Source organism: Salpingoeca rosetta (genome assembly GCF_000188695.1).
Source record: "Salpingoeca rosetta unplaced genomic scaffold supercont1.4, whole genome shotgun sequence".
NCBI classification, from domain to species: domain Eukaryota; class Choanoflagellata; order Craspedida; family Salpingoecidae; genus Salpingoeca; species Salpingoeca rosetta.
Genome location: NW_004754930.1, coordinates 2,265,246 through 2,292,745, shown reverse-complemented (window position 1 = coordinate 2,292,745; position 27,500 = coordinate 2,265,246). Strand labels below are relative to the sequence as shown.

At 56.5% G+C, this 27,500-nt stretch overlaps 9 protein-coding genes across 9 annotated transcripts in view; 5 read left to right on the top strand and 4 right to left on the bottom strand.

Moving 5' to 3' along the window:
- Nucleotides 1-73, top strand: part of PTSG_01563 (spastin) — a 3,335-nt gene extending 3,262 nt beyond the window's left edge. Inside the window, exon 8 of the mRNA XM_004997485.1 lies at nt 1-73. This exon is cut by the window's left edge and continues 383 nt beyond it. The gene's annotated coding sequence lies outside the window, so the exon portion shown is untranslated.
- A 615-nt stretch (nt 74-688) lies between these two features.
- Nucleotides 689-4,486, bottom strand: PTSG_01562 (uncharacterized protein). Its single transcript, XM_004997484.1, has one exon. It carries the CDS (start codon nt 4,344-4,346, stop codon nt 744-746), a length of 3,603 nt encoding a protein of 1,200 aa, XP_004997541.1. The 5' UTR covers nt 4,347-4,486; the 3' UTR covers nt 689-743.
- Nucleotides 4,487-4,489: 3 nt separating this feature from the next.
- Nucleotides 4,490-5,463, top strand: PTSG_01561 (uncharacterized protein; the record flags this gene model as incomplete). Its single annotated transcript, XM_004997483.1, has 2 exons — nt 4,490-4,764; nt 5,056-5,463. Exons 1-2 carry the CDS (start codon nt 4,582-4,584, stop codon nt 5,461-5,463), a joined length of 591 nt encoding a protein of 196 aa, XP_004997540.1. The 5' UTR covers nt 4,490-4,581.
- Nucleotides 5,464-5,482: 19 nt separating this feature from the next.
- PTSG_01560 (uncharacterized protein) lies at nt 5,483-8,729 on the bottom strand. Its single transcript, XM_004997482.1, has 8 exons — nt 8,378-8,729; nt 8,141-8,227; nt 7,391-7,534; nt 6,923-7,025; nt 6,560-6,809; nt 6,343-6,402; nt 6,045-6,119; nt 5,483-5,777 (listed from the first exon to the last, which is right to left on the bottom strand). Exons 1-8 carry the CDS (start codon nt 8,589-8,591, stop codon nt 5,685-5,687), a joined length of 1,026 nt encoding a protein of 341 aa, XP_004997539.1. The 5' UTR covers nt 8,592-8,729; the 3' UTR covers nt 5,483-5,684.
- Nucleotides 8,730-8,754: 25 nt separating this feature from the next.
- On the top strand, nt 8,755-11,728 carry PTSG_01559 (uncharacterized protein). The gene is made up of 4 exons (XM_004997481.1): nt 8,755-9,690; nt 9,937-10,028; nt 10,295-10,606; nt 11,069-11,728. Exons 1-4 carry the CDS (start codon nt 8,867-8,869, stop codon nt 11,689-11,691), a joined length of 1,851 nt encoding a protein of 616 aa, XP_004997538.1. The 5' UTR covers nt 8,755-8,866; the 3' UTR covers nt 11,692-11,728.
- Nucleotides 11,729-11,923: 195 nt separating this feature from the next.
- On the bottom strand, nt 11,924-16,176 carry PTSG_01558 (Rrm1 protein). Its single transcript, XM_004997480.1, has 8 exons — nt 15,867-16,176; nt 15,619-15,707; nt 15,285-15,462; nt 14,831-15,108; nt 13,989-14,666; nt 13,680-13,768; nt 12,813-13,489; nt 11,924-12,551 (listed from the first exon to the last, which is right to left on the bottom strand). The coding sequence occupies exons 1-8, from the start codon at nt 15,883-15,885 to the stop codon at nt 12,220-12,222; spliced, it is 2,340 nt and encodes a 779-aa protein (XP_004997537.1). The 5' UTR covers nt 15,886-16,176; the 3' UTR covers nt 11,924-12,219.
- Nucleotides 16,177-16,304: 128 nt separating this feature from the next.
- On the top strand, nt 16,305-23,953 carry PTSG_01557 (uncharacterized protein). The gene is made up of 20 exons (XM_004997479.1): nt 16,305-16,450; nt 16,843-17,270; nt 17,460-17,549; nt 17,830-17,942; nt 18,192-18,274; nt 18,449-18,485; nt 18,714-18,915; nt 19,274-19,543; nt 19,754-19,867; nt 20,076-20,153; nt 20,471-20,785; nt 21,023-21,079; nt 21,284-21,392; nt 21,647-21,739; nt 21,969-22,210; nt 22,363-22,410; nt 22,593-22,697; nt 22,931-22,986; nt 23,126-23,184; nt 23,495-23,953. Exons 1-20 carry the CDS (start codon nt 16,360-16,362, stop codon nt 23,581-23,583), a joined length of 2,679 nt encoding a protein of 892 aa, XP_004997536.1. The 5' UTR covers nt 16,305-16,359; the 3' UTR covers nt 23,584-23,953.
- Nucleotides 23,197-25,305, bottom strand: PTSG_01556 (uncharacterized protein). The gene is made up of 4 exons (XM_004997478.1): nt 25,020-25,305; nt 24,546-24,694; nt 23,970-24,331; nt 23,197-23,607 (listed from the first exon to the last, which is right to left on the bottom strand). Exons 1-4 carry the CDS (start codon nt 25,131-25,133, stop codon nt 23,576-23,578), a joined length of 657 nt encoding a protein of 218 aa, XP_004997535.1. The 5' UTR covers nt 25,134-25,305; the 3' UTR covers nt 23,197-23,575.
- A 127-nt stretch (nt 25,306-25,432) lies between these two features.
- The window catches only part of PTSG_01555 (uncharacterized protein), a gene marked incomplete at its 5' end in the record, with an annotated part of 3,004 nt that continues 936 nt past the window's right edge, over nt 25,433-27,500 (top strand). Inside the window, 5 exons of the mRNA XM_004997477.1 lie at nt 25,433-25,718; nt 25,903-25,997; nt 26,161-26,304; nt 26,579-26,706; nt 26,958-27,181. Coding sequence (XP_004997534.1) covers nt 25,433-25,718; nt 25,903-25,997; nt 26,161-26,304; nt 26,579-26,706; nt 26,958-27,181 — 877 coding nt within the window. The remainder of the gene's footprint in view (nt 25,719-25,902; nt 25,998-26,160; nt 26,305-26,578; nt 26,707-26,957; nt 27,182-27,500) is intronic.

Sequence of the window (27,500 nt, the reverse complement as noted above, 5' to 3'; positions counted from 1 at the left end):
CTGCTTTTTCTGTTACACTCCTCATGACATGTGCTCTTGTTGCGTTCCTCGCTGTAAACGATGATGATGATGATGGTTGTGACGATGGTGATAGCTGTTGTGATGCAATGGAATGACACAGACACACACACATACAGACACACGCAGAAGGCTGCAAAAGCCATCTTCAGGTACATTTCTTTGTTTTGTGTTGAGAGGGGTTTAACCTTTCGGTTTCCAAATATTGGGTCAAGCAATGAAGCCAGCCCGGGGTATTGGAACTGAAAGTTTTCAATCAGCAAAAACAGCCGCTCGGTTTGCACCTCACTGCGCGCCGTCTTGCCTCTGCGCAAAGATGCTCTTCTCACAAAGCGCTCTAACATATCATAAAATTGATTCAGTTTGCACACTTGTGGGTTTTTTCTATTCTGCAAAAATTTTAAAAAATTTCAGCAGTTCCGTCCCGTAAAATTGCATGGAATCAGCTATCAGAAAACAAAAGGGCAAAGGCAAACACAAAGGCTTCCACATCTCAACAACAAACACCAACAACCGCTTAACGCCCCCCCCCCACACTTCCTCCTCTTCCCCCGCCACTGCTACTGCTACCGCCACTGCTACTGCTACTGCTACTGCTACTGTTATGCACACAAAACAGCACACAAAACAGCACACAAAACAGCACACAAAACAGCACACAAAACAGCACACAAAACAGCACACAAAACAGCACACAAAACAGCACCATGCAGAAGAAACAGTCTTTAGGGCTGGCGGGGATGGAGGCGGTCGAGGAGGGCCGTGATGCGCTGTTCGATGGCATCGAGGCGCCGCTCAACCGTGTTGACCTTGCTCTGGAGATGCGCCACCGCATTGGTTGTGTCCCCATGATACACGCGCACGCACGTCTTGAGCTCGTTCAGGACGCCCTGCCACTCGTGCCGCGGCGTTTCGCCCTGCTCGGTCCCCTGCGGAATCAGAACGAGCAGGTGCTGCGGCCACTTGCGCGGCAGGAAAATGCCCTGCAACCACTGCCCCACAGCCAGCAGCCGATGCCCGCAGTGCCCAAACGTGAGCAGCCCAACAAGGGACGACAGCACCAGCAGCGGCAGAAGCAGCGTCACCAGCACAAACTGGCTGGCCCAGCGCTGAATGGACTGGTACTGGCCCTCCAGGATGCGCGCCTTGGCCAGCGTCAGCTCGTGCATCGAGTTCTGCTGCACGCGCTCGTACGAGTCGGACAGGATGGCAATCAGCAGGTTCAGCAGGATCACCAGCGAGAGAAACATCACCGCCAGAAACACAATCCGCGACGCCAGCGAGTCCGAGCTGTCCACAAACACAGACTGGTCGTAGTCGCCAAACAGCACCATGTTGGCCGTGGTGAACGCGCCCAGCGCAATGTCGGAGAAGCCCGTGCCGCCGCCAGAGCCCCGGAAGAACACAAAGAAGCTGTTGGTCGCGCCAAGCACAACAATGATCAGCAGCCCGAGGAACACATACGTGTCCTGGAGGATGCGGATGACCATGATCACAATCGGGCCAAGGTTCTTGAAGGGCAGCAGGAAGTACAGCAGGCCAACCCACTGCAGCAGCACCACCACCGCCAGCGGCGTGCGCGCGTTTCCGTCGCCAAGCAAGCGCAGCACGCAGAACGCGCACATGAGGCCGCCTCGCCCAAGGTCAAGTATGTTCCACATGTCGGTGAAGTACGTGCGCGGGCGCGTGATCAGCTGTAGCAGCTCGTCCAGAAGCAGCGTGGCAAAGAGCACAAGCAGCGCAATCGTCAGCCCGGCGTCTGCCCCCGTCGGCGGCTGCCGCCAATCCGTCGTCGTCAGCGACAACGCAACCAGCAGCCCAAGCGTCGCCAGGTACAGTGCCGTCTCAATCAGGAACCATGCCCGGCCCTGCAGCGTCCACCGGTAGTGCACCGCCGCGCGCAGCGGCAGGAACTGGAACAGCTCGGGCGTGTTGCTGTCCACCAGCTCGGAGAAGAGCGTGTTGCGCTCCCCCGGCTCCCCGCACAGCTGGTGCATGTCCAGCACCAGCGGCCGCGTGGCAACACGCGTCGCCTTGCGGTCCTCCTGCCGCGACAGCTGCGCCCGCAGCCGCTTTGGGCGATCAAGCAGGTGCGGGTCGACCACGGCAAACTCGCCCGGGCGAAGGCGCGCGCGTGGCGCCCCAGCCTCCACCTCGGCCTCCTCCAGCGCAAACAGGCCCTCTGCAAGCTTGAGCACCAGCGCCGTGTCCGCGCCAAGCGCCGCCCGGAACAGCGCCAGCCGCACGCTGGCCAGGTGGCGGCCAGGGAATTCCGCTTCCTGCGCCATGGCCAGCGCGTGCGAGGGCTCCGTGCGGATAAAGTCCAGCATCATCTTCTTCACCGACCACATGACGCCTTTGCACTCAAGCGCATCCATGTCCCACACCCGCAGCTCCGACGCCTCGCCGCCGGAGACGAGTGTCCGCCCGCTCGGCGACAGCGCCACGCTCAACACCGCGTACCGGTGGCCAGGCAGCGTGGCCTCGCAGGGGAAGCCTTCCCGCAGCGACCACGCCTTGATGATGCCCGTCTGGTCTCCCGTCACCAGCCGGTTCGAGTCCGCAGAGATGATGCCGCAGCACACATGCGTGCCGTGGCCCTTGATCACCGCTGCGACGCCCACCACCTCCGCTGCTGCTGTTGCTGCTGTGGTCGCTGCTGCTGTTGCTGATGTCCTTGTTGCGCTGCCCCGCTTGATGGCTGCGGCCACGCTGTCGCTGGACCACACCAGCACGTGCTTGCTCGCACCGCCGGCCGCAACAAACGTGCCGTCGGGCGCAGCGGCAATCCACCACACCGCAGTCTTCTTCGTCTTCTTCTTGTCGGCAAACGCAGGCAGGGTGGCCACGTGCCTGAGCGGCGCCGACGGCGTTGATGCCTTGGGCGGCGGCAGCGCCCACACATCCACCATGCCCGTGTCTGTGGCGGTGAACAAGCGGTTGTGCGTCGCGTCAATGGCCATGCACTGCACGATGCCCGTGGCCTCTGTAACCACGGGCTCCCACACGAACGTGTTCAGATCCCAGGCGTAGATCTTTGGCGGATCACCGGCAGCCACATACAGCGTGCTGTTGTCCGCAGACAGCACCATCGTCGTCACCCACGCATCAATCTCCACCTCAATGTCCTTGCTGGTTGCCGCTGGCACCGCTGCTGTCGTGTTCTTGCTGCCATGTGGAGGATGCGGTGGCGCAATGCGCACCTGCCTCCATGGCGGTCGCCCGCCACCGCTGCCGCCAGCGCGGCTGGTCGGCGTGTCTGAATGAGCAGCGTCAACATCCAGCTCATCATCCTCGTCGTCGTCATCATCGGCATCGTCATCATCATCAGCATCATCAGCGTTTTCATCACCGCCAACACCAGTACCAGCATTAGCATTGGCACTGCCCTTGCTGTTCGCTTTCGTATTCGTACCACCGCCGCTTCCGCTTTGATTTGAATGGCTGCTGTCCGCGCCACTCTTGCGTGCATGCACCGTGTGCCGGCCCTTGTGCTTTGATGTGCGTTTCACATGGATTGGAGACCCTGGCGTTGCCTTGGATGGTCTTGTTGCTGTCGCTGTTGTTGCTGTTGCTGATGTTGTTGTTGTTGGCGCGTGGTGGCCATCGACGTCGCTCTCACCAAACGGCTCTGCGTGCTCCTCCTCCTGTTGGCGGTACTCAAAGAAGTCAAACGTGCGCAGGCACTTGCGCGTCGATAAATCCCACACCTTGAGCACCAGCTCGTCGCTGCTGAGCGTAATTGCGCGCGTGCCATCTGTGGTCTGCACCACCTGCGTGATGCCCTCTGCGTGGCCCTTGAGCTCGGCGATGCGCTCCAGGCCATCATCGGCGATGCGCCACACCTTGACCACGCCGTCTGCCGCACCCGAGAGCGCCAGCGAGTCCGAGCAGGCGACCACCGTCTCGATGTGCCCAAGGTGGCCATCCAGCTTTCCGGGCGTCACTGCCTCTGCATCTGCCGATCCGTCCTCGTCGTCGTCGTCCTCCTCCTCCTCCTCGCTGCCGTTGTAGTTGTGGTGCCGCGGCTTGGTTGTGTCGGGCGTGGTGCGCACCGAAAACGCTGTTGTGGCTGTGAGCGGCGTCGATGTCCTCGTCGCGGTGGCAGCGGCGGTGTCGGTGGCAGCGGCTGTGCTGCCGTCGCTTTGGACCAGCGGCGAGGATGCCCGGCGGGCGCTTCGCGAGACGCGGCGCACGACCGATGCGATGCGCCGGGACTGCGGGCGGCCATCCTGCGCGAGATCCATTGGCGGCGTGGGTGGAGATGAGACGTTGCGCAGTTCCAACCCGCCGTCGTCGCCTGTTGCGCTGCCGACCCTCGAGGCCATTGTCAGCGACGGGGTGGTGTGAGAAAGGAGTTGGGGGGGGTGACTGTTGATGTGGAGTGGCGTGATGTGAGGAGTGGGGGTGGTGTGAGTGGGTGGCGTGAGGTGAGGGAGGAGTGGGGGTGGGGTGCTGCAAGCAACCGTTACTGTTTGTTGTTGTTTGTGTTGCTTGGGGGACAAATCGGTCAGCAAGCAAGCAAGAAAAAAGCAGCAGAATAAGAAGGACAAGCAAGCAGGGATGGACTTGGTGCAGGTGATTGTGGTGCGGCGAGACTTGTGGCGGGCGTGTGGGTGGAGCATTGGGTCGATTGTGGCTCAGGGCGCTCATGCCGCAATCGCTGTCATTGTTGAGAACATGGACCATGACAATGTCAAGCGATACACGGCCGACGTCCCTCACATGACCAAGCACGTCAAGGAGGTTGGTTTGTTTGTCTGTGTGTGTGTGTGTGTGTGTGTGTGTGTGTGTGTGTGTCTGTCTGTCTGTCTGTCTGTGTGTGTGTGTGTGTCTGTCTGTCTGTCTGTCTGTGTGTGTGTGTGTGTCTGTGTCTGTCTGTGTCTGTCTGTCTGTCTGTCTGTCTGTGTCCTGATGTACATCTCTGCACACGTGCCATACCCACACCTCCACACCTGTCTACGCCCACGCCTCTGCTCATGACTCCTTCACTGTCCCCCCACCCCCTCTAATCAACACACATATGTACACTTGCAGGTGAAAAGCGAACAGCAACTGCTGAACTTGAGTGAGAAGCTGAGGGAGGCGGGCATCCCGCACCACCTCTGGAACGAGCAGCCAGAGAACATGCCCACGTGCCTCGCTACCATCCCCATCCCCAAGGACAACATCATCAAGCCGCTCAAGAAGCTCCAGCTCTTCCGAGACACCATCGCACAGTCTACACCGCAGCAGCAACAACAACAACAACAACAACAACAACAACAACAACAACAACAACAACAACAACAACAACAACAACAACAACAACAACAACAACAACAACAACGCGGGACCAAGGACAAGCCGGAACAGCCAACAGTGCCTGCAGTGCCTGCCCACTCACAGCAACAACAACCACAATCAACAGGCGAGCGCAGGACAGATGCCCAGGGGCCCAACTAGTTCTTCGGCAGCGCAAGTAGCTGATGTAGGTTTCGATGTATTGTGTGTGTTCATGTGTGTGCATCGTGTGTGCATTAATAGGGCGCAAGTGCTTGGGCCTGTGAGGTTATGTGCAAGCGCAATTGTAACATGGCGTTCAAGCAATGTGGGTGTGTGCGTGTGTGGCCTTGTGACATGTGACAGCGGCTCAAACGGGACGCCCTTCTCCCTCTTTTCGTCAGTCAAAAGACAAGCACGTGCTTGTCCAGCTTGTACGGCGCTGTCGCCTGTGTGATGGCCTCCTCCCAGTTCTCCAGCGCATGCGTTTGAACCCGCTGCAAAGTAAACAAACCATCCATCATATGAGCATGAATGCGAACAAAATGTGCATGTGTGTGTGTGCGCATATGTGTGCATGTGTGTGTGCATTTGTGTGTGTGTGTGTGTGTGTGTGTGTGTGTGTGCGTGCGCATATGAGTGTGCATGTGTGTGCATTTTCTTATGTAACCGCGTCCTTCACGCTGCCTCCCCCCCCCCAATACAAAGACGTTCACCACGCCACACATGCGACCGCGTGCGGAACACCCGTGACATGTGCGTACCGTGGCGAGCTGTCCGCTGCGAATGAGGTCCAGAAGCGTGTCGAGCATGCGCTGCCGCTCAGCCAGGTCCGTTGTCTGCAGTCAACATCGACAGCGTGAACCTCTGAACTCGCACATGAAAGCACACCAAGCAAAGGCAACAGGGGCAGGAGGAGGAGGAGCAATCACACACGCATGATGCACGTGCACAAACACACACACACACACACACACACACACACACACACACACACACACACACACACACACACACACACACACACACACACACACACACACACGTTCACGCATGACGCACGTCATTCCATCGGGTCATCCAAAAGCCGTGGAAGTGCAGGTCTTGGAAGATGAGGGCCGCCTGCGAGAAGATTGACGGCGTGAACACTGATGTTGCACAACCAAAGTACCGCACATGTACACATACACAAGGAAAACTCACATACATGTACAAGCACACTCTCTCATATACACACACGAAAACACATGAACACCCTCACACGCACAAGGGTGCATACCGTTGGCAGCATGATGGGCTTCTTGGACATGCCGCCATATGTGACCACGGTGCCGTGTTGCGGCATGACTTTGCACAGCGTCGACAGCGGTTTTCCGCCAACGCAGTTGAGCGCGAGCCGTGGTCGCGTTTCCTTGAACAGTGCACGCGTGTCTGGCTCCATCAGTTCGTCATCATACACAATGTGGTCTGCTCCCAGCTCCTGCAGGTGCGCTCTCATCTCTGCATCCCCTTTGGCCTGATCCTCAGGCCTGCACCACACACACACACACACACACACACACACACATGCACCAAATGGAAGCGTGTGAGAGTTCTTCAGGCAAGCAAGTCATCGTAGATGCAGTCAGCCGAGCCATGACACCTCTTGCGAACGATGTTGATGGTCTTCCAGCCAAACACTTTTGCCAGCTGAATCGCTGCTTGGCCAACAGCCGACGTCGCCCCGTTCTGCACCACGTAGTCCCCTGGTCACGTGGGTGTTGTTGCGGGTGATGTGCTGGCGTGAGTCATCATGTGATATTGGCAGCAGCTAACACATGTCAAGTCCAATGGCAAGCAAGCAGGGGCGGCAAAACAACCCAAAGCCACACATGATAACTGTTGGCAGGACTGAGAAACGAGGGAGAGAGAGGAAGAGAGACAGACAGACACAGAGAGACAGACAGAGACAGACAGAGACAGACAGACAGAGAAAGAGAGAGAGAGAGAGACAGACAGACAGACAGAGACAGGGAGCGAGAGAACACGAAAGGATGTGGTCACCAGCTGCAGCAGTTTCAAGAGCAGATTGTGCCGCTGTTCGTCGGATCGCATGTGCATCTCGACTGACCTGGCTGGAGCTGGCAAAAGTCGTGCAACATGCGATATGCAGTGCAAGGGTTCACGCTCAACGTTGCCGCCTGCAGCGGGTCCACGTCTCCTGGCAGCTTGATGAAGTTCCCCGCGTCGCTCGCCAGATGGCTTGTCCATGTGCCTTTCAAAGAGGCAAGAGTGATGACAAAAAGGGAGCATGACAAGCGTGAGAAGCTGCAAGCTGACCAACATTCACGAACACAGAACACGCTCGCTTGAGTTCAAAAGCAACTGGTTTCAATCAGAAACCGTGCACAAAACACGACACCCCGCGCAAACGCAAACGCACGCACGCATGCACACGCGCACACACATTTACGCACACACACACACACACACACACACACACACACACACACACACACACACACACACACACACACACACACACGCAAAAGCCGCTTCCTTGAACCTCAATGCTACAACGGTTCTTCTCGGGCGATAGCCGTGAGTTGCCGCATTTCGAGCTCCCCCGTCTGAGAAGCTTCGCACATGCAATCTAGCTTCAACATTAGTCCAACAGGGCCGAGGCATAGGTAACTCTGAGAATCGCAAAAGTGCTCGAACCCATGAAACTGTCCACCTCACATCTGAACACACACACACACACACACACACACGACACACACACATTCACACGCACGCACGCACGCACACACACACACACGCACGCACACACACAATCACACGCATGCACGCACACACATTCACACGTATGCACACTCACCAAGGCAAGACCATCTGGGAATGACTCGGTCGCCCTCTTTCAAGTCTGTTGCGCAATCGCGGCCAACCTGCACAACTTCGGCCAATCCTACCGTACACATTGTTGTAAGCGTCAGCGTGCTTGCTGCCGCTGCTGCTGCTGCTGCTGCTGCTGTTGAAATGCAACAATGTATCTTCCCCCACTAACTCGACACACACACACACATACACACACACACACGCACACACACACACACACCTTCGTTGCCGCCGACAGCAGGGAGGCTTGGGGATTTGGGGTACACGCCCTCCACTTGATTGATGTCGGATGGGTTGATTGGTGACGCAAGGAACTTGACAAGCACCTCACTGGCACCTGGCGTTGGAATTGTCCCAGAACGCATGGCCAACGCCGACAGCGGCGGGCCATGCGCCGTGTACATGAGCTGTCTCAACACCCCACTGGTAGCCATGGTTGATGTTGTTGATGTTGTTGATGTTGCTGAAGAAGTTGAATATGATGAAGATGACAATGAAGATGACGGAGGAGAGAAGGCAGCAGTCGGGTTGGTTTGGTTGGTCCTGTCTGTCAGCAAACCAGTGAAGTTGGGAGGATTTGTGAATAATTTCAATCATCTTTCGTGGAATCTTGCATCTTGCTTCTCGCTTGTTGTTGCTTTCTCCTCGCTCACTGAACACCTCTCACCTCACCTCCCATCTCATTATCACTCATCCCTGCATCGCTGTCATGGGCCGGCAGTGGCAGGTTGTGGCAGTAGCAGCTGTGCTTGCTGCCGTGTGTATGGCAACAGCGCGTGCAGATCCGCGCGTGCTTGCTGCAAAGGAGGTGGAGTCCTTCTTGCTGGCAAACGGGCGTGTGACCACAACATCTGCACGTGTGCTGTACGACATCTTGTTGGACAAGCAACAAGAGGCGCCACCGCAGCCCAACACCAGCACCAACAACAACGACAACAACAAGCAACAAACCGAGGAGCAAGCCAGCGACGATCACGACCATGACGACGACAACACGACGGCCAACATCAAGAACGACGGCAGTGAGTTCACGCTGTACTACAAGCTGACCACTGGAGACGCCAGTGATGGCGGTAGCGTCGTTGCGCGAGGAACCCTGGATACGACCCGGCTGCCCAACGCACTGGTGCTCAACAAAGGACTGAGGCCGTGCTCCAAGTACACCTTGGCGGTGACAGATGCCCATGGCATTACCGTGGGCGTGTCGCGCATCCACACAGAGTGCCCTGGTCGCGACATGGCGATGGATGCGGTCGTCGTGTCCTGCGACCGCTACCTCGAGGATCACGATGACGAGTTTGTGGCCTTGCTTGATGCCAGCCTCACGGGCAACGAGACCATGTTCCACATTGGCGACCAGCTCTACCTTGACCTGCCACGGAAGGCCCTGGCGCATGCGTCGTTCCCAGAGGCATACCAGCACGTACGTCGCTTGTACCACAAGTCATGGACGCGCCCAGCAATGGCCAGCATCCTTCGAAAGGCTTCGCACATCATGCTTCCGGACGATCATGACATCTTCAACGCCCTCAGGTCCGACCAAAACACACACACTCTCTCTCTTCTCTCTTGTCTTGTCTTGTCTTGTCTTGTGGCGCTGGCATGTCCACACGCGAACAAATCCACATGCACCAACAACATGCTGCTGCGACCATGTCACGCCAGCGCCGGTGGTGTTGTTCATGAATCGCTCTCACCTCTCTCATCTCTCCCGTCCCTCTCACCCACTCTCACCTGTGACCGCTGCGCTGCCTCACGCCAACTCACACCTTGCTGCAGCCCTGGCGTGCTGAAGACGCATGCTGTTGACATGGCGTTTATCAAAGCAGCGCACCTGGCCGTCCTGCTCTTCCAGCGTCAACTCTCACACGGTAATGCAGACTGTAGTGCATGCGTTGTTGCCAGTGATGCTTGCTGTCCCACGCATGTAGCTGTTGTTGTACTTGCTTCGCTGTGGCTTGAACTCTGGGCACACACAGTCGCACACGCACGTTCACACAATCACGACCGCCACCACAATCACACAATAACACAACCACACAATCACCACCGCATACACACACACAGCCACATGACCTCTGCCGTTTGACTCACGCGCGCGTGTTGCTTGCATGCATGCATGCAATGTCCCGTACAGACATTGTGCTTGACGTTGAAGCGCTGCTGCGCGGGGAAGTGGATGACACGGCCCTGTTTGCGCACACGACTGTCGACGACGCCCTTGTGTCCAATGGCGTGGGCGTGTTCCTGCTTGACCTGCGCTACCACCGCGCACTCGCAGAGAACGAGGCGCACCCGACGCTCGTGGGCACCGGACAGCTGGCCCGGTTCACCAGCACCATCGAGGCGTGGAGGCAGGACAAGGACGTCTCCAACATCCTCGTCCTCACCAACCTCCCACTCATGTACCCAAACACATTCATGGCCGACATTGTCGAAGTCGTCGAACGTAAGCAATAGGGCAGTGTGTGTTTGTGTGTGTGTGTGTGTGTGTGTGTGTGTGTGTGTGTGTGTGTGTGTGTGTGTGTGTGCTTTGGTGTGTGTATGTGTGTCTACCTGCCTGTCTACCTGCCTGTCTGTCTGCCAGTCTACCTGCCTGTCTACCTGTCTACCTGCCTGCCTGTCTGCCTGTCTGTCTGTCTGCCTGCCTGTCTGTCTGCCTGTCTGTCTACCTGCCTGTCTGTCTCTGATTATGTGCGCGTGTGTCGGCCCCCTCCCCTCTCCGTCTCTCTCTCTCTCTCTCCTTTGCTTTTATCTCGCTCTCTTTGCCTCTACGCACATTCGCGCGTCCGGCCATCCGCCCTATTGCTGATGTCCGTCTGTACTCTTTGCCGTTGCACCCTTCTCATCCACAAGCTGCGCCCTATACATCACCAACAACACACATGCACACCCTCTCCCCCATTGCCAGACGACCTGTATCCGAACCACCGCTCGTATCACGCGAGCGAGGATGCGCTGCTGTCTCCGCTCTTCCGCGCGGCGCGGGAGAAGCACGTCACCATCGCGGCCGGCGATCTCCACATGACCGCGTCCATGACCATGTGCCAACGCATCGGCAGCGACGACACCGACGACGACACCAACCACCAGCACGCACATGAGTCCACAACAACAACATCGTCGTCGTCATCAACAACAACGACGTGCATTCCGGCGCTTGTGTCGTCCAGCATCACCAAAGGCTCAGAGGGCATCCGCGGGTTCATCATCACGCTGTTCGACAGCCTGGTGCTGCTGGCACCCTGGCCAACATTCAGTGTGGAGGACCGCCACTACAGCCTGCGGTTTCATGACATGAAGCTCATCAACAACTTCCTTCGCATCACCGTGCCGACCGCCGGCGCAGAGCCGACATATGCGTTTACCGTTCGCCAGCACAACTGGGCGTTTATGCTGTACCACAACGTGATGCTGCACACGAGTGTTGTCTTCCTGCTCGGCGGGATTGCGTTTCTCCTCTTTGTGCTCGGTCGCGCCCTCGTGCGCTGCTGCTGCTGCCCTCCCCGCCCAGCCAAGGTCAAGCGTCAATAGTGTGTGTGTGTGTGTGTGTGTGTGTGTGTGTGTGTGTGTGTGTGTGTGTGTGTGTGTGTGTGTGTGTGTGTCCACATGTGCGTGTTCACTTTGCCTGTTGTGGGTGTGTATATGTGTGTGTGTGTATGCGTGTGCACACCGATCAATCTTGTGTTTGTACCACGTCCACCTCCTGTCTCCCCTCCAAAGCAAGCAATCCATTGCACGAATAAGCGAAGCCGCCTGCTCTTCATGTCAAAGCATATTTTGTTTATTCGTTCGTCAAGCACAAGAAGCAGGGTAACGCAACAGAGAGAAGAGGGGAGAAGAGAGAAGCAACCCACAGAGGAATCAAATCAAAGGGGGAGGGGAGGCAGAGAAAAGACTGACCGACACTTGTTACATTCATCAGCGCATTGTCACACGATTGCTCATGACAAACCTTCAATTCAACACTTTCCCCACCAACCACCACGACAGTCAATGTCGGAAGATGGCGCACACACACACACACACACACACACACACACACAATCACGTTGGTTGTCATTACGCGCTGCACATGACGCACTCGTCCCTGTTGTCGATGGAGCACATCATGGCGGCCTCCTTGGCCTCCCGCGCCTTCTTCGCGTCGACCGTAAACTGGATGGCGTTGGTGGCGGCACGCGAGCGCAGGTAGTACATGCCCGTCTTAAGGCCCCGCTTCCACGCGTAAAAGTGCATGGACGTGAGCTTGCCAAAGTTGGGGTCGGAGATGTGCACGTTGAACGACTGGCTCTGGTCGATAAAGGCGCCGCGATCAGCAGCCATGTCAATCAGCGTACGCTGGGAGAGCTCCCACACCGTCTTGTACAGGGCCTTGATGTCATCGGGAATGCCTGCAATGAACAGGGAAGCAAAGTTTGTTTGAGAGGAAGGGGGGGGCGGGTGGATGGAAGGTGAGCGAGATGTGCATGACAGTTTTCGGCGTGGCTGTATCGCACGTCATGTCAAGCAGCAAACAGACAATGCACAACGAGTGACAGTGCATAACGGCAAGTCACACACACACACACACACACACAACCACAACCACAACCACACACACACACACAACCCCACTCCCCCCCCCCCCAAACACGCACACACATGAAACTCACCCTCAATCTTCTGGATGGAGCCGTTGTTGAGGATAATCTGATCCTTGACCTCATCGGACCACAGACCCATCTCAACAAGGTCCTTGAGCAAGTGCTTGTTCACCACCTGGAACTCGCCAGAGAGCACGCGGCGCGAGTAGATGTTGCTCGTGTAGGGCTCAATCGACTCGTTGTTGCCGAGAATCTGGGCAGTGGACGCGGTGGGCATGGGCGCAACCAGCAGCGAGTTGCGAATGCCGTCCTTCTTCACGCGCTCGCGAAGCGACTCCCAATCCCACAGGTCCGTGGGCTTCACATCCCACATGTCAAACTGAAGAATGCCCTCAGAGGTGGGCGAGCCCTCAAAAGTCTCGTATGGCCCCTCAACGGACGCAATCTCCGTGGAGGCTTCGAGGGCGCCGTGGTAGATGGTCTCGAAAATCTTGCGGTTCACCTCGCGTGCCTCGTCGCTGTCAAAGGGAAGACGCATCAGGATAAACGCGTCGGCAAGGCCCTGCACGCCAATGCCAATGGGGCGGTGGCGCATGTTGGACTTGCGCGCCTCTGGGACAGGGTAGTAGTTGATGTCGATAATCTTGTTGAGGTTGCGCGTGAGCACCTTGGTAACCTCGTGCAGCTTCTTGTAATCAAACGTCTTGTCCCCAACAAACTTGTTCAGCGCAATCGAGCCGAGGTTGCTGCAAGCGTGTTTGGAGAGAGAGAGAGGGCAAAGGTGGTGCGGATGTTAGTGTGGCGGTGAATGGGCTATGGGTTGGTGACACGTTGGGTGATGTTGTCAGTGTCGAGCAAGGAGTCTGTTCTCATTGGCGCAAACACACACACGCGCGCGCACCCCGGGTGCAGAGGCAAAGCAACATCAAGACTCACCAGACGGCGACCTCGTCGGGGCTGCTGTACTCGATAATCTCCGTGCAGAGGTTGCTGCTGTGGATGGTGCCAAGGTTCTTCTGGTTCGACTGCATGTATGGAGATGGGGGAGGATGTGAGCACGCACGTTGTGTGGTTGAACAGAGACACAGACTGCACAGAAAATGGTTGTGTAGTCGCCACGTGTTACACACACGAACGCATACGTGTACACAAACGCGCGCACACAAACGCATACACACGCACACACACACACACACACACACACACACACACACACACACACACACACACACACAAAACACACACCTTCTTGTTGCACGCGTCCTTGTAGAGCATGTATGGGGTGCCCGTCTCCGTCTGGGCGTCGAGAATGGCAAACCAGAGCTTGGATGCCGACACCTTCTTGCGGCCCTTGCCCTCGGCCTCGTACTTCTCGTACAGGCGCTCAAACTCGTCGCCGTATGTGTCCGAGAGACCGGGGCACTCGTGCGGGCACATGAGCGTCCACTCTTCGTTGGCCTCAACGCGCTTCATAAACAGGTCGGGCACCCACAGCGCGAAGAAGAGGTCGCGGGCACGCTGCTCCTCAACACCGGTGTTCTTCTTCAGCTCGAGAAAGTCAAAGATGTCTGCGTGCCACGGCTCGAGGTACACGGCAAAGGCGCCGGGCCGCTTGTTGCCGCCCTGGTCGACGTAGCGCGCCGTGTTGTTGAACACGCGCAGCATGGGCACGAGCCCGTTCGAGTGGCCGTTGGTGCCGGCAATGTACGAGCCGCTGGCGCGGATGTTGTGCACGCTAAGGCCAATGCCGCCGGCTGTCTTGGAGATCATGGCACACGTCTTGAGCGTATCGTAGATGCCCTCGATGCTGTCGTCCTTCATGGTGAGGAGGAAGCAGCTGCTCAGCTGCGGGATGGGCGTGCCAGAGTTGAACAGCGTTGGCGACGCGTGCGTGAAAAAGCCCTCGGACATGTAGTTGTACGTCTAATCAGATCAGTACAGTGTGTGTGTGTGTGTGTGATAAGGTTGTTGTGAGAAAGGGCTTTGGTGAGACAAACAGACGAAGAGTGCAACACATGGACGAAGATTGCAGCATGACGTTTGTCGACACACGCGAGACACAGCACACACACACAGAGGTGCGTTACCTCGATGGCTGCGTCAACGTCTTCGCCGTGCATGCCAATGGCGACGCGCATGAACATGTGCTGGGGGCGCTCGGCAACCTTGCCGTTCATCTTCAGCAGGTACGAGCGCTCAAGCGTCTTGAAGCCAAAGAAGTTGAAGTTGAAGTCACGCTCAAAGATGATGTGCGAGTTGTACACCTCCTTGTTGGCCATGACCTGCTCGTACGTCTCCTTGGAGATGAGCGGAGCTGGGCGGCCTGTCTCCGGGTTGACGTAGTGGTGCAGAGCATCAATGACATCTGCATGCACGCACGCAATGCGGTCGGTGTGAGTGGTGGTGATTGCAACGTTTGTGTCAACGTGGCAGTTGCGTGAAAATACAAGGTGTGGGGGCATTGCTCGTTTGATGAAACACCGTCACAATCACAGCAACGATGAACAGCGATTGCAGTGTTTTGACACACGGATGACATACCGCTGAACTGCTTGTGTGTCATCTTGTGGAGGTTGGACACGGCGATGCGCGCGGCGAGGATGGCGTAGTCCGGGTGCTTGGTGGTGAAGGAGGCGGCTGTCTCCGCGGCAAGCTGGTCAAGCTCAACCGTGGTGACACCGGTATACACGCCAGAGATGACGCGCTTGGTGATCTCAACCTGTGTACGACGAGCACGAGGACGCGCGCAAGCCGAGTGACGACGTGAGATGGTGATGAACAGGGTTTGAACAACACGCACACATGCATTCGCAGTCACACATGCATTCGAGCTTGCTTGGTGCACGTTTGTGGTGTTGTGGTACGAAGTACGTACAGCATCGACGTGCTCTGTGTTGAGGCCGTAGCTGAGCTTGGAGACGCGGGAAGTGATCTTGTCAAAGAGAACCTTCTCCTTGCGCCCGTCTGTGCAAGAATCACAACAACCAAACACGAGCGTGGGCGCGCAACAATAATGGTGTGAGTGAGATGGAGAACACGCCAAGCAGTCGTGCGAAGCGTGGGTAATGGTGGAGACGGAACGGAGCGCGGGAGCTTTGTGCCGGCACACAGCGGAGTGCGTACCTCGCTTGACGACATACATCCTGGGAGGTTGTGTTGAGGATGGGCTGGAAGGGGGACTGGGGAGTGGAATGGTGGTGTTGGCTTGTGGGGAGGGGGAACTGCCTATGCGATACGCTTGGAAGAAAATGAACCGACCGGCGGGATGATGGTGGTCTGGTCGTGTTGGTGGAAGGCTTCTTGCCACCCTCTTGCTCGCTTGCTTGCTTGCTCACTCGCTCGTGGCAGTGTGTGGGCTGTGTTGTGTGTGTTTGTTTGAACGCGCGGGAGATGATGGACGGATTTGGCGCGCGCGCGCTTTTGAAAATCTGGCGCGGAAGGAAAAGTAGCAACGATTAAACACGATTGACATGAATTTTGGGTATGCAAAAATACAGCATAAATTGATGGAGGTGCTCGTTGGTGAAGATCCGACAGTGCGACATGCAAAAATATAGTGAGTTGATGAGTTGACGAGTGGAGGGGAAGACAAGACAAGCAGCACACACAGAGCGAGATGCAGACACCGGAGCTGCAAGCGTTCGAGGTCCATCCCATTGTACAATGGCGCAGCGTTCCTTTTCACATCCAATCCGTTGAACTCAACGGTGAGCTGTGTGTGTGTCTGTGTTGTGTGTGTGTGTCTTTGTCTGTGTGTGTGTGCGACTCTGTGGGTTTGTGTCTGTGTCTGTGCGTTTGCTCGCTTATGTGATGCATCGCTGCTGTGTGTTGTCGCTGCTGGTGGTTGTCGAGCAGAAACCACGCACCTGACACACGCACCTTGGATCGTTTTCGTCTTCACTCCACCATCTCACATCACACCTGTGCACTTTTACACACATTCACACATCACACACACATTCACGTCACACACACACACACACTCACACACACATACACACATACACGCACACATACTCACACACACACACACTCACACACACTCACACACACTCACACACACTCACACACACGCACACACACGCACACACACTGGCAGGAACGGACTTGCTGGTGGGAACAAGCCAGGGCCAATTGCTGGTGTATGACCTGCCAGAGGGGTCTGTGGGCGCTGTGCCCAGCTTACGACTGACAAAGAAGGACTTTTTGAAGACATCGCGAAAGCCGCCAATCTCCCAGCTGCTCGCTGTGCCGGAGCTCAACATCCTGCTGTGCCTCGCAGACACCTACGTACACGTCCACGACCTCACCACATTCACGTCCTTGTACACCATCGAGCGGAGCAAGGGCACGCTCCTCTTCGCCGCAGACCTCCATGTCCGTGGTATGCCGCAGGCAGACACCCATCGCCTCAGCGAGACGCGGAGCACCCTGCCCGTGGACCGCCTCACACTCCAGCTCTGCTGCATCGTCAAGCGACGCTTCTTCGTCTTTGAAGTCGGCCGCGACGAAGCCAAGCACATCAAGGCAAGCATGAGCACACACATACACACACATACGTACGTGTGAGATGATCATGTGATTGCCATGGTGTTTTGTTTTTCAGCGTGCGCTGACGACGCTCGCGTCAACACACCTTGTCCTTGACTGTGCCCATGCCTGTGTGCATGCATCGTGTCTGTACACATTCGCTTGTGAAAATGGTCACTTGTGCAGGACCAGCCCTTGCCAGACACACCACAGACAGCCGTGTGGTGTGGGCGAAAGCTGTTCTTTGGCTTCAAGCGGGAATACGATCAAGTCGAGGTGTGTGTGTGTGTGTGTGTGGTTGTGTGTGTGTGTGTGTGTGTGTGTGGTTGTGTGTGGTTGTGTGTGGTTGTGTGTGGTTGTGTGTATGTGCGTGTTGTATGTGTGTATCTAGGTGCAACAAGCACACGGTTGCTCATTTGTATCACCTTGTTTTGCTTTCTTATGCGCTTTTGATGTCTTTCCTTCTCCCCTCTCGTCCACAACCCAACACACATCCTCACACTGTTCCCACCCTGCACCACACCAACCCTCATCACTGCCGCCTTGTGCTGGCCAGATTGAGACGGGCCGGGTGGTGGAGGTGCCGACGGAGTCCACGGGCTCGTTCGACCGCCTCGCTGTCCGCCTCCCAAACAACACATTCGCCCTCACCGCAGAGCGCGACGGCAGGTCGGTGGTATGAGGGGTGTTGAGGGAGGTGGAGGGTGAGGGTAGGCGGTTGCAATGTCGTGTTGCTGCTTCTGTTGCTGTTGTTTATGCTGCTGTTGTTTCTGTGGAGGTTGTGACTGTTGCTGCCGTTGCTGCTGGTGCTGCTTCATGTCTCTGAGCGAGGGCGTTGTGTGTACGACATCATGACACACCCTGTGCTGACTGCAACACACGCCTTGTGGCCCTTGTCGCTTGTGCGGCGTGCGTCAGACCCGTTGTGATCTTCAAGGACATTGAGGGGAAACCGCTTACGTCGTACGGAATCCAATGGGAGGACTGGCCCCGTGCCATCGGTGAGTCTGTCGCCACGTGTGTGTGTGTGTGTGTGTGTGTGTGTGTGTGTGTGTGTGTGTGTGTGTGTGTGCGTGTGCGCACCTGTGTGTGTGTGCGTGTGTGCGTATACAGTAACGTGTGTTCAGCCCTCCACTCACACCGTTCCTTTCTCCCATCAACTTAACCACTCCCAGATGTGTACGGCCCGTACATACTCGGCGTGACAGACAAGTGAGTCCTGCAGGCACCTGGCGCCTGCTTTGTTCCCGCGTACATGCAAACGTGCTCTCGCCCACCCTCGCACGCGTCAACACACACACACACACACATCCTGACACAACACACACACACACTTTTGAACGAACCCACACTTTTCAACACATGCACACACGCACAACACACACACACACACATTAACACACGCACACACACACGCATCATCGCCCCCACGGTCCAAAGGGGCATTGAGGTTCGGTTCAACGACGAGACGTCCAAGCTGATGCAGCTGATCCACCTCGACAGTCCGCAGTTCCTTGTGCACGGTCACACCATCCTGGCTGCCTCGCCGTCAGCGCTGTGGCAGCTGCACCCGGTGCCTTACGACCAGCAGATTGACTCCCTCCTCGACGTGAACCGATTTGTCGACGCAAAGAAGATCGAGGTGGGCTGTGAATCTGCGTGTGTGTCTGTGTCTGTGTAGCTGCGTTTGTGTGTGCGTGTCTATCTTTCTGTCTTTCTGTGTGAATGTCTGTGTCTGTGTCTGTGTCCGTGTCTGTGGACTTGTCTGTTTGCCTTGTTTCCTCCTCCTCCTCCTCCTCCTCCTCCTCCTCCTCCTCCTCCTCCTCCTCCTCCTCCTCCTCCTCCTCCTCCTCCTCCTCCTCCTCCTCCTCCTCCTCCTACACACACACACACGCACGCGCACACACACACGCGCGCACACACACAAACTCCACGCACCTCCTCATGCCACCATCCCCCTCCCCCTCTCTCTCTCTCTCTCTGCGTGTGCATATGTGCAGGCTGCAATGCCTGGGACGCCCGAAGAGCGCATGAAGCGGCGCTACAATATGGACAAGGCGCACGCCTACTACGAGTTCAACCGCAAGAAGCACTTCAAGGTCGCCCTCGACCTCCTCAAGGGCATCGAGGTGTCGCCGGCAACGGTCCTGCGGCTGTACCCGTGGCTGCTGCCGAAACACACGCCGGCAGAGGGTGTGCCCGGCGCACCGCAACTCACCCCGCAGCAGAAGCAGGAGGCCATCGCAGCCCTCATCCTCTACCTCACCGAGGTCCGTGTGTGTGTCTGTGTGTCTGTGTCTGTGTCTGTGTCTGTGTGTGTCTGTCTGTGTGTGTGTGTGTGTGTGTCTGTCTGTCTGTCTGTCTGTCTGTCTGTCTGTCTGTCCTTGTCGACTTGCTTGCTTGCGCCATCGCATCGCTGCTTCCTCACGCCATCCTCTCTCAACCCCCATCCCCACCCAACCCCCCACGACGGTGTCCAGAAACGAACACAACTGTACAAGTTTGACAGCAAAGCGGAGGCCCCGGACGAAGCAGACAAGCGCAAGAAACTCATGAGCATCGTCGACACCACCCTCCTCATCTGCTACGTCAGGGTACGCTGCGCACCCGTCACGCCTATGGCCGTCATGGAGTGTGTGTGTGTGTCTGTCTGCCTGTCTGTCTGTCTGTCTGTCTGTCTGTCTGTCTGTCTGTCTGTGTGCGCGCGTTATGCGCTGTGGGCCAGTTACATTCCCTCCATGATACGCTTCACTCACGCACGCACACACGCACATATACATGCACCTCCGCACGCGTGCACAGACGGGCTCGAGTTTGCTTCGCTCATTTGTGCGCGTGAACAATCACTGCGACATCAGCGAGAGCGAAAAAGTCCTCAAGGTATTACAGCCACGCTCGTGTGCCTGCGCCGTTCAAGCATATTGCTTGTTGCTTGTTCAAATGGTGTCGCTTGTATATGTCAAGCGGATTGATTGCACGCACACATGACACTTACTTGCAATGATACACAGACACATAATTGCACACACTCTCTCTCACTCACACACGCGCGCGCGCACTCACACACACACACACACACACACACTCACGCACTCACGCACACACACACACACACACACACACACATGTCCCATACGCTCGCAATCACCCTCCCCCCCCCCCCGCCGGCCGTCACCACCACCGTCATGCGTGGGCAGAGTGCCGACAAGCTTGAAGAGCTCGTGCTGCTGTATCAGAACAGGGGACTGCACCGGCAAGCACTCGAGCTCTTGCGCTCCAACATCAACAAGACGACGCCAGACCCAAAGACCATGGACGAGGAGGAGTGCAAGGCAATGGCGCAGCGGCGCGCAAAGTGGATGCACGCAATGATCTCGCACTTGCAGAACTTGAAGCCGGAGCACGTGGGCCTGGTGGTGGAGTACTCGTCCACAATCCTCGACATTGACGAGAAGCAAGGGCTCGGCATTTTCATGTCAAAGGACTTTCCAAACGTCAAAACCTTTCCACGGGTGCGTGTGCTTGTGTGCGTCTGTATGTATGTATGTGTGTGTGTGTGTTTGGATGTATGTGCGTCTGTATGAAAGTATGTGTGTCTGTGTATGTGTGATCCTCGGACTCCCTCTCGTATTGCTTCTTGCAGAACACTCTTCAGTTTTCCCCCTGCCAATTTCATCAAACAGCGCTCTTGCTTCCATTCTCATATCCACATACCCGACACCACTGCTTGTGTTGCTCGACCCCCGCAGGTTCCCATCATGCAGCATCTCCAAGAACACTACCCGCACCTGCTCACACAGTACCTGGTGTGTCTGTCTGTGTCTGTGTCTGTGTCTGTCTGTCTGTCTGTGTGTGTGTGCATATGTTGTATGACGTTTGAATCGTTACTTCCTCCCACACGTGTGAGGTGATTATGCGTGTGCGTGTGTGTATGCGCTGAGTCGAGTACTGAGACCACAACAAACCACCTGCTGCTGCTGCTGCTGCTGCATGACTGCATGATTGCGCAGGAGTTTGTGGTGACGGAGTGGAACGACACGTCACGCGAGATCCACACGGCGCTGGCGCTGTCCTACCTCAACGCCGTCCTCAAGATGAAGAAGACACCGCCTCTTTCATGTGAGCGCACTTTGTTGCATGATTGCACATCCACAGCACTGTCACCCCCCGCTTCCCGCACGTTTCGAAACGCGCAGATGGGCAACCAACCATGCACACGACCACACACACACACACACACACTCACTCACTCACTCACTCACTCACTCACAACCGCCTCCACTCACAACCGCATCGCCATATCCCCAAACACATGCACACACACACACACACACACACATCTTTTTCGCTTCATGGCTGTCCTGGCTGCCCAGCGCCCGAGCGGCAACGGCTGTATCGGTTCCTGCGGACGTCGGACCACATTGACGCCTCGCTCATCATGCGACGCGTCGCCTCTGCGGGAGACGGTGAGCACTGAGCAAGGCAGCTGCTTCGCCATCGTGGCTGTGGCTGTGGTTGTGGTTGTGATGGTGTTCTTGAGGGGAGTAAGCATCTGCATTGGTTCGTGTGTGTGTGTGTGTGTGTGTGTGTGTGTGTGTGTGTGTGTGTGTGTGTGTGTGTGACCATCTTCATTGCCCTCATCACCCTCATCACCATCATCATCACCATCACCATCACCACCACCATCGCCGCTAGTGCTGGTTGAGGAGCGCGCTGTGCTGCTGGGACAACTGAACAGACACGCGGAGGCGCTGCGCATCCTGGCCAACGACGTTGCCGACCCGTCCTTTGCCGAGGACTATTGCAACGACAACTACGACCCGCACGACCTTGATCGCCGCAACCTGTACATGGTGCTGCTCGAGCACTACCTCAGACCGGCGAGCGGGCCGCCAAAGACGCAGCAGGCCCTCACCATCCTCGGCAAACACTCGGACGTGCGTCGTGCGGGTCGTGTGTGTGTCTGTGTGTGTCTGTGTCTGTGTGTGGGTGTGGGTGTGTATGTCTATGTGTGAAGCACCCGTTTCTTGTTTGCTCGAACGCCACCACTGACGCACGGGTTTGTGATTGTGGTTCTGTGTTTGAGCAGAAAGTGAATGCGTTGAAGGCGTTGGACATGCTTCCACTCGACACAAAGGTGCGCAGTTGATGTCATGCGTATCTGTTGCCGTGCGCATCTTTGTTGCATAGTCAACACGAGTGCACCCACCTACATCTCACCACCTCATCATTATTTCATACTCACACACAAACACACAAACACTCACACACTCACACACACACGCACACACACGCACACGTACACACCCTGCGTTGCAGATCTCTGAAATTGAGGATTTCCTAATGGCGATCCTCACGGAGCGCGAGCACACGCGCCGCGCCGTTGCCGTGCAGGCAAATCTCGCAAAGACCGAGCAGCTGCAGGTGGGGGTGGGGCGGTTGCATTGGGAGCGAGGGTGACAGGGTATGCACGCACATGCGTATGCGTGTGTGTGTGTGTGTGTGTGTGTGTGCGTGTGTGTGTGTGTGTGTGTGTGTGTGTGTGTGTGTGCATGCACCGTGCGCGCATGTGCGCAGGATGCATGCACAAGCACGCGACCACATGGTCATCCCCTCACAACCACTGAACACGCACATGTCCGTGCTCATGCTGGCAGGTGTCTGAGCGTCGCATCGCCATCCACAGCAAACACTTCAAAGTCACCGAAGACTCGTGCGTACATTGCCTCGCCCTGCCTGATGCTTGCATGCACGTGCACATGACCACCGTACGATCGCCCCCGCCTTGCCTTGCCTTCACACACGCGCTCTTGTGTTCTTGTGTGCTCACTTGTTCTGCCTCCCTCCACCAGGCTTTGCTTTGAGTGTCGCAAACCCATTCGCACACACGCATTCGCCATCTACCCGTGTGGTGAGTGCATCTTTGAGCTTGGGTGGTGTTTTTATTGGTGCTTACATTGGGAACACACGCGTGTGTATTCCAGACTGTTTCTGCTTGCTTGATCTTTCTGTTGTGGTTGACGTCAACGGGATCACCACACACACGCGCGCACACACGCACACACACACACGCACACACGCACACACGCACACACACACACACACGCACGCACACACACACACACACACACACAAACAAACAAACAAACACACACACATGCATAAACGCACACACAATCACACTCGCTCACGTGGACGTGCACATGTGCTGACCGCAACAGGGACGCTGGTGCACCTGCACTGCATGGAGAACGAGTCGACGTGCCCGCGGCACAGCACGCGCGGGCGATGCCGCCTCACTCTCAATTAGGACGCGCAACTGTCATGAACGACTCTGCATATTGGTGTTGTGGTGGTGTGGAGTGATGGATGGGACAGCAGGCTGAGGTGTGAGGTTGTCGTGTACGCGATGCAGAGCGAAGAGAGGTGGAGAGGGAGAATGATGATGATGCTGATGATGTGTGCGTGTGTGCGTGTGTGATTGTGTTCTGCCTGCATTGGTTTTTGTTACGCTCTTTGGTGTGCGTGTGCGTGTTGGCACCGCTTCCTCCGCGATGCTTCTCTTTGTACATATACATGCCTGCCTGCCACACACGCGCGCGCGCACACACGCATACACACACACACACACACATCAATGTACGTTATGTTACACTTGGGCAAATGAACGGCTTTTGAGCACACTTGGCAGCATACCTTGCTTTGGAAGAGGGGGTTCGCGATAGAGCGGGATGCGTAGACACATGGACGTGATGGCGCCGACGAGCCCGAGAAAGACACCCAGGATGAGCAGAAACATGCCGGCGTCAACGTCATATGGCCGGCACAAGATGAAGAACGACATTTCTTCGTCTGGTGCGCACGCGAGGTCGCAGTTCTCGGTCCTTCCGCCTTGCTCGCACGAGTCGTCCAGGTATGCGAAGCCCGCGGCAAGACACATCATGCCTGAGACGCCCGCGACATTTGTCAACGTGGCAGCTGTCTGCGCGTATGGAACAAGAGACATGCGCCCCAGCGCGCGCAGCAGCAGCACAATCGTCAGCACGGTTCCCAGCACCCTGCGCCAGCCACAACATCATGAGCAGGGATGCACATGTGTTGTTTTTGAGTCACGGAGCAATGTATGCAACGCATCCGGTGCATGAAGCGGCGTTTGTGTACACTAGTGCCCCAAGCAGGGCGGTTGAGCAGTGGTTGCACGAGAAGACCAGAGAGACAGCGAGGCAAACAAGTCAGTGTGCCTCGATGTGCTTATACGCGTGTTGTACTCACGAGAGCATAAAGGCAGAGCTGCTTGCTTTCCACCAGGAGATTTCTTCACTTGAGAAGAGAAACTTGGCCGTGTATTCCGTGGCATTGCCTTGGACCAGCACCGTTCCAGAGATGAGACGCGGGGACGCAAGTCCCACAATCAGACAAATCTAACGCATGTGTGCGTGCGTGTGTGTGTGTGTGTGTGTGTGTGTGTGTGTTGTGGTGTGTGTGTGGGGGGGGGGGGAAGAGGCGTTGAGCAAAGCCACAGCACATATGTACATGTAGGAGGAGAGGGTTGATCTGGCGTCCCAGCGGATGTAGAATCGGTACAAAACAGCATTCGCGAGTACATTTACACATACACACCATTTCGTGCGCACTTGCACTCACATACAAGCTCACACACGCACACACACTTGCACTCACACAGACACACATAGGCAAACACCAGCTCACGCAACCTCACACACACAGTCCTACAGTCGCACACACCAGCGCGGCGACGGTGAGCATGAGCCAGATCAGAACAATCGTGTGCCTGGAGACCTTGGCGGGCTCTGGCTGCCCGCCCATGCGCGTGATGGTCGCTGAACTTGAGTTGGGCATGACTCTGTGGATGAACCAGCGGCGAAAAGAGCGAACAGCGTTCCTACGACACTCACTCCTCAACAACAGCTCAACGGCCGGAGAGAAGAGCAGCTACCCCAAGCAAGCTATGAGGCAGGGTGTAGCGCTTTGGACGAGGGTTGTCGTTGCAATTTGCACCACCCAGTATGCAATTTGCAAAACACACAAAGGCGATGCACAACACAGACGACGACAACAGACGAGGAGGAAGAAGGGGCAGCACCACCCTGTTGGTGGGTGCAGCCCTGACTGCTGCAGTGGTGGTGGCCATCACCCTCATGACTGGCGCTGCGCACGCACAGAACCCCGGGGCAGGGGCGCCCAGCTACGAGCATGCAATGCCAAAAGGAAGCACCATCAGTGGCGCCTTCAGCACCGCCACAAATCGCCAAGACACTGGCGATGACAAGCAGCAGAGCACCGACGATGCCACGGCGAAACCACCCCAGCCTCGGGCGCCAGGGATGTGGGATGAACCGGAGCACGTCGACCCGCCAACCCAGTCCTACAACATTGGCATCTGCCTGTCCATTCCTGCAAAGGCCACAAGCATGTACACCAACGGTATGTCGTGCCATGACGTTTGGGACATGTCTCACTCCTGTCCAGTGTGGCACCAGCCATGAACACAAGCAAACGCACAGAGCGCTACCCACGCACATGCTCGCCATCGCTGACCTCGCTCCACCACTCCCTCACACTTCTTCCACACGCAAACCTTTTTGGTGTTCATGCCACGACCTTGCAGGTGCCAAACAAGCAACCTTCTTCCTGTACGAGCTGCTCAGCTACAGGGATCGCCACAACGTCGTCCTCATCAACCTGGACAGCGGCGACCCAGCGGTGTGTGTGTGTGTGTGTGTGTGTGTGTGTGTGTGTGTGTGTATGTGTGTGTGTGGATGTGTGTGCAGCTGCGTGTATGTGGGTGTGGGTGTGTGCAGCTGTGGAGGGTAGTCCCTCAATATCTCACATCTATCCATGCCACATTGCAACCGAACGGGTGCAGGAGGCTGCGCCCGAATGGCAGCTGGACGGCATTCAAGTTGTGCGGTTCGATGACGCGCTGGCCATGCGTCTTGATGTTGTCATTGAGCTTGGCATGCAACTTGGCCAAGGCCAGGTCGACCGGCTTCAGCTCGCCGGCACTAAGGTGTGTGTGTGTGTGTGTGTGCAAATGTGTGTGTGTAATTGTGTGTGTGTGTGTGTGTGTGTGTGTGTGTGTGTGTGTGTGTGTGTACAAATGTGCGTGTGTGTATGCAAATGTGTGTGTGCCTCTGCGTATCTATGCTTGTGTGCGCGTGCCCGTCCTTGTGTTATTTGGTTTGTTGGTTTCCTTTGCTGTCAGTGTCCACCACCATCATCACCATCACCACCATCACTTTGGGACACCAACCATGTCACCTCACAACAAACACGCAAACCAGGTGGCAGCGTATCGGTCTGGAAACAACTTCATCATGACGATGGAAAACATGATTTACAACCGCAGCGTCTCGACCATGTTCTCCACCGTTGGGTACGACGTTCTCTGGACTCTTCCCTCCTTCAACAGGTAGGTATCTGCAGTGTCATGGCTGTGGCGCTGCGTGCGTGTGCAGTCGTGCGCGCGTGCGTGTGCATGCGTGTTTACTTGTGCGTGCGTGTTTACTTGTGCGGGTGCGTTTGTTTACTTGCGTGCGTGCGTGTGCGCGTGCATTTGTAATGCTTGCGCTGACGGGCTTGTCTACGCAATGCGCAGCCCACTTCCACCGCCCTCGCCTGCCCGCAAACCTCAAACGCTGCGTGCTCTCACACGTTTTGCAGGTCCAATGCGTTTTTGAACCTGATCTATCAGAGCGACGTGAAGGTGGCGCCATATCTGTGGAGCCCTCGCTTCTTCAGCTTCGTGACAGACCAACTGCCCGAGCGAAAGTTCTATGAGCCCACGGGCGAGCCGAAACGCATTGCCATCTTTGAACCCAACCTGAACGTGGTCAAGACAGCAACCATGCCCATGGTCATCGCAGAGCTTCTCTTCAGGTGGGGTGGTGGGTTTGGTATTGGTTTCATGCTTGGACTTGGCCCAGGGTGCTTCTTCTGTTGATGACTGTGTTATCCTGTCACACACACACACACGCACGCACGCGCGCGCACACACACACACGCACGCACGCACGCACGCACACACACACACACACACACACACACACACACACACACACACACACACACACACACACACACACACACACACACACACACACACACACCACGCCGTGTACCACCGCCCGCTGACGGGGGATCCCGAGCTGATTGTAAAAGTATATGGTGAACCAATTCATACCACCCCGGGAAAGAACCGTGACT

Coding starts and splice junctions, on each gene's coding strand:
- PTSG_01562 (XM_004997484.1), bottom strand. CDS start 4,346: ATGGCCTCGAGGGTCGGCAGCGCAACAGGCGACGACGGCGGGTTGGAA.
- PTSG_01560 (XM_004997482.1), bottom strand. CDS start 8,591: ATGGCTACCAGTGGGGTGTTGAGACAGCTCATGTACACGGCGCATGGC. Junction 7,535..8,140: donor TCCCAGATGGTCTTGCCTTG/GTGAGTGTGCAT, acceptor CCTCTTTGAAAG/GCACATGGACAAGCCATCTG. Junction 6,120..6,342: donor GGATGACCCGATGGAATGAC/GTGCGTCATGCG, acceptor TGTTGACTGCAG/ACAACGGACCTGGCTGAGCG.
- PTSG_01559 (XM_004997481.1), top strand. CDS start 8,867: ATGGGCCGGCAGTGGCAGGTTGTGGCAGTAGCAGCTGTGCTTGCTGCC. Junction 10,029..10,294: donor CCAGCGTCAACTCTCACACG/GTAATGCAGACT, acceptor TGTCCCGTACAG/ACATTGTGCTTGACGTTGAA. Junction 10,607..11,068: donor CATTGTCGAAGTCGTCGAAC/GTAAGCAATAGG, acceptor CCCCATTGCCAG/ACGACCTGTATCCGAACCAC.
- PTSG_01558 (XM_004997480.1), bottom strand. Junction 13,769..13,988: donor AGGACGCGTGCAACAAGAAG/GTGTGTGTTTTG, acceptor CCATACATGCAG/TCGAACCAGAAGAACCTTGG. Junction 13,490..13,679: donor CCCGACGAGGTCGCCGTCTG/GTGAGTCTTGAT, acceptor ACACGCTTGCAG/CAACCTCGGCTCGATTGCGC.
- PTSG_01557 (XM_004997479.1), top strand. CDS start 16,360: ATGCAGACACCGGAGCTGCAAGCGTTCGAGGTCCATCCCATTGTACAA. Junction 21,080..21,283: donor ACCTGCTCACACAGTACCTG/GTGTGTCTGTCT, acceptor ATGATTGCGCAG/GAGTTTGTGGTGACGGAGTG. Junction 21,740..21,968: donor CGTCGCCTCTGCGGGAGACG/GTGAGCACTGAG, acceptor CATCGCCGCTAG/TGCTGGTTGAGGAGCGCGCT.
- PTSG_01556 (XM_004997478.1), bottom strand. CDS start 25,133: ATGCCCAACTCAAGTTCAGCGACCATCACGCGCATGGGCGGGCAGCCA. Junction 24,332..24,545: donor AGCTCTGCCTTTATGCTCTC/GTGAGTACAACA, acceptor TGGCTGGCGCAG/GGTGCTGGGAACCGTGCTGA. Junction 23,608..23,969: donor ACCCCCTCTTCCAAAGCAAG/GTATGCTGCCAA, acceptor ACCAATATGCAG/AGTCGTTCATGACAGTTGCG.